This window comes from Salvia hispanica, chromosome 2, assembly GCF_029641045.1.
Source record: "Salvia hispanica isolate PSC_SH4W2 chromosome 2, Shi_PSC_v1, whole genome shotgun sequence".
Taxonomy (NCBI): Eukaryota; Viridiplantae; Streptophyta; class Magnoliopsida; order Lamiales; family Lamiaceae; genus Salvia; species Salvia hispanica.
This window is the reverse complement of record NC_142693.1, coordinates 45,879,361-45,880,911: the sequence shown is the minus strand read 5'-3', so window position 1 is coordinate 45,880,911 and position 1,551 is coordinate 45,879,361. Positions and strand designations below refer to the sequence as shown.

General features: G+C 43.8%; 1 protein-coding gene across 1 annotated transcript; it reads right to left on the bottom strand.

Moving 5' to 3' along the window:
• Nucleotides 1–211: 211 nt before the first annotated feature.
• LOC125201701 (uncharacterized) lies at nucleotides 212–1,193 on the bottom strand. The gene has a single exon (XM_048099918.2). The coding sequence runs from the start codon at nucleotides 1,046–1,048 to the stop codon at nucleotides 395–397; it is 654 nt and encodes a 217-aa protein (XP_047955875.1). The 5' UTR covers nucleotides 1,049–1,193; the 3' UTR covers nucleotides 212–394.
• Nucleotides 1,194–1,551: the final 358 nt, after the last annotated feature.

The window sequence follows — 1,551 nt, the reverse complement described above, 5'->3', positions numbered from 1 at the left end:
TTCGACGTCACCCCTCCTCCCTTCGTTATCTTCCGATAATTTTATTTTGCTTCATCTGTTTTTTGATTCTGGATCTGCCACTGGATAGACGGAAGGAGTAATAAAAATGACACGATAAGAAAATAAGATTAAATGATTAATGGCTCTTGATATAATTCATGCGTCCAATCCACGTCCATGGATAATAGAAATAATTCTGTTATACTCCATATAGAAATGTAAACACAACTTACTCGTATTTATTGTAATTACATATAGATTAGATGAGATAATTATTGAAATTAGAAAACAAGGAGTAACATATGTATAATAAGCAGATGAAGTTGGCCAGAGCTACAAATAAAAAACAGAGCATCAGACAATTTGACCCACCCAGTTTAATTACTCACTATTTCTACTTTTTCTTCGTAGACCAATTTTCGTCGATGAATGCGTCGATTTTGCGCTGAAACTCTTCGCTGCTGAGCCTCTCGATCTCCGCCGCATCGACCGATTTCCGCCGCACCTCCGTCTCCGATCTCCTCAGTGTCGCCTTAATTTCTCGCCTCAACTTCTCCGACTGCGTCCTCTCGAACCGCTTTATCTGCCTCCTCGCGCTACATATCGCCTCCGAAACGTCGTCGTTTTCGTCGCATTGCGATTGCACCTCCGCGCGCACTACAATTTGCTTGTTCTCCACTGGCGGAGGCAGATCGGCGCGATCCGCCTCCGCCGCGGCGGTGTCACTGTGCTTGGCGTACTCGTCGTAGAAATCGTCGCCCGACGCGGCGGAATCGCTCTGGCGGCGGCAGAGGAGGAACAGAGAGAAAATGATGGCGTTGCCGATTAGGAAAACAACGTGGTGGTTGAAGAGGTAGGTGGAGAGTTCGACACCGTAGGCGGCGGCGACTCGGAAGAGCGGCGGCGCGTGGGCGGAAGACCAGGAGATGAGCCCTAGGAGGAGCAGAAGCTCGAAGAAGTGGCGCAATTTAGCGATTGTGTTGAATGTGGCGGAAGAGTTTTGCTTGTCAAATTTGAGAAAATCGAAAATTTGCGGTTGGATTTCCATATTGTTGGGTGAATTTTGGATGGGTTAATACTCAGGAGGCGGGAGGAAGGGGAAGGGATTTAGAGAGAGAGATGAAAGGGGAAGAAGGCATGTAAGCATGAGAGATATCATTAGTTGGAGATGGATTGCTCAATTTTCTCTGTCTACAATTTCAGAGCGTGCGATTTGTATTGTATTCCGCCATTTAAATAGACCTCACTGCAGGGGGAGAATCCATGGATAACGTCACGTCTAAATTTTACTCTCTCTAATCCACCACGGTACAAAAGACTCATTTTGTCATTTTGATAAGTTCTATAGTAATAGACTCATACATTTTTCCACACCTACTTTACTCTCTCTGATTTTTTTCTCTCTTCATCTCTCTACTTTTTTCATTTTCCACTTCATTTTTCCTTTACTTAACTAACCTAACACAATTTTTCTTAATCTCCATACCGATAAAAACGCCTCCATTACTATGAAACAGAGGAGTAATTCATAAGTATTTTTATACTCTCTCC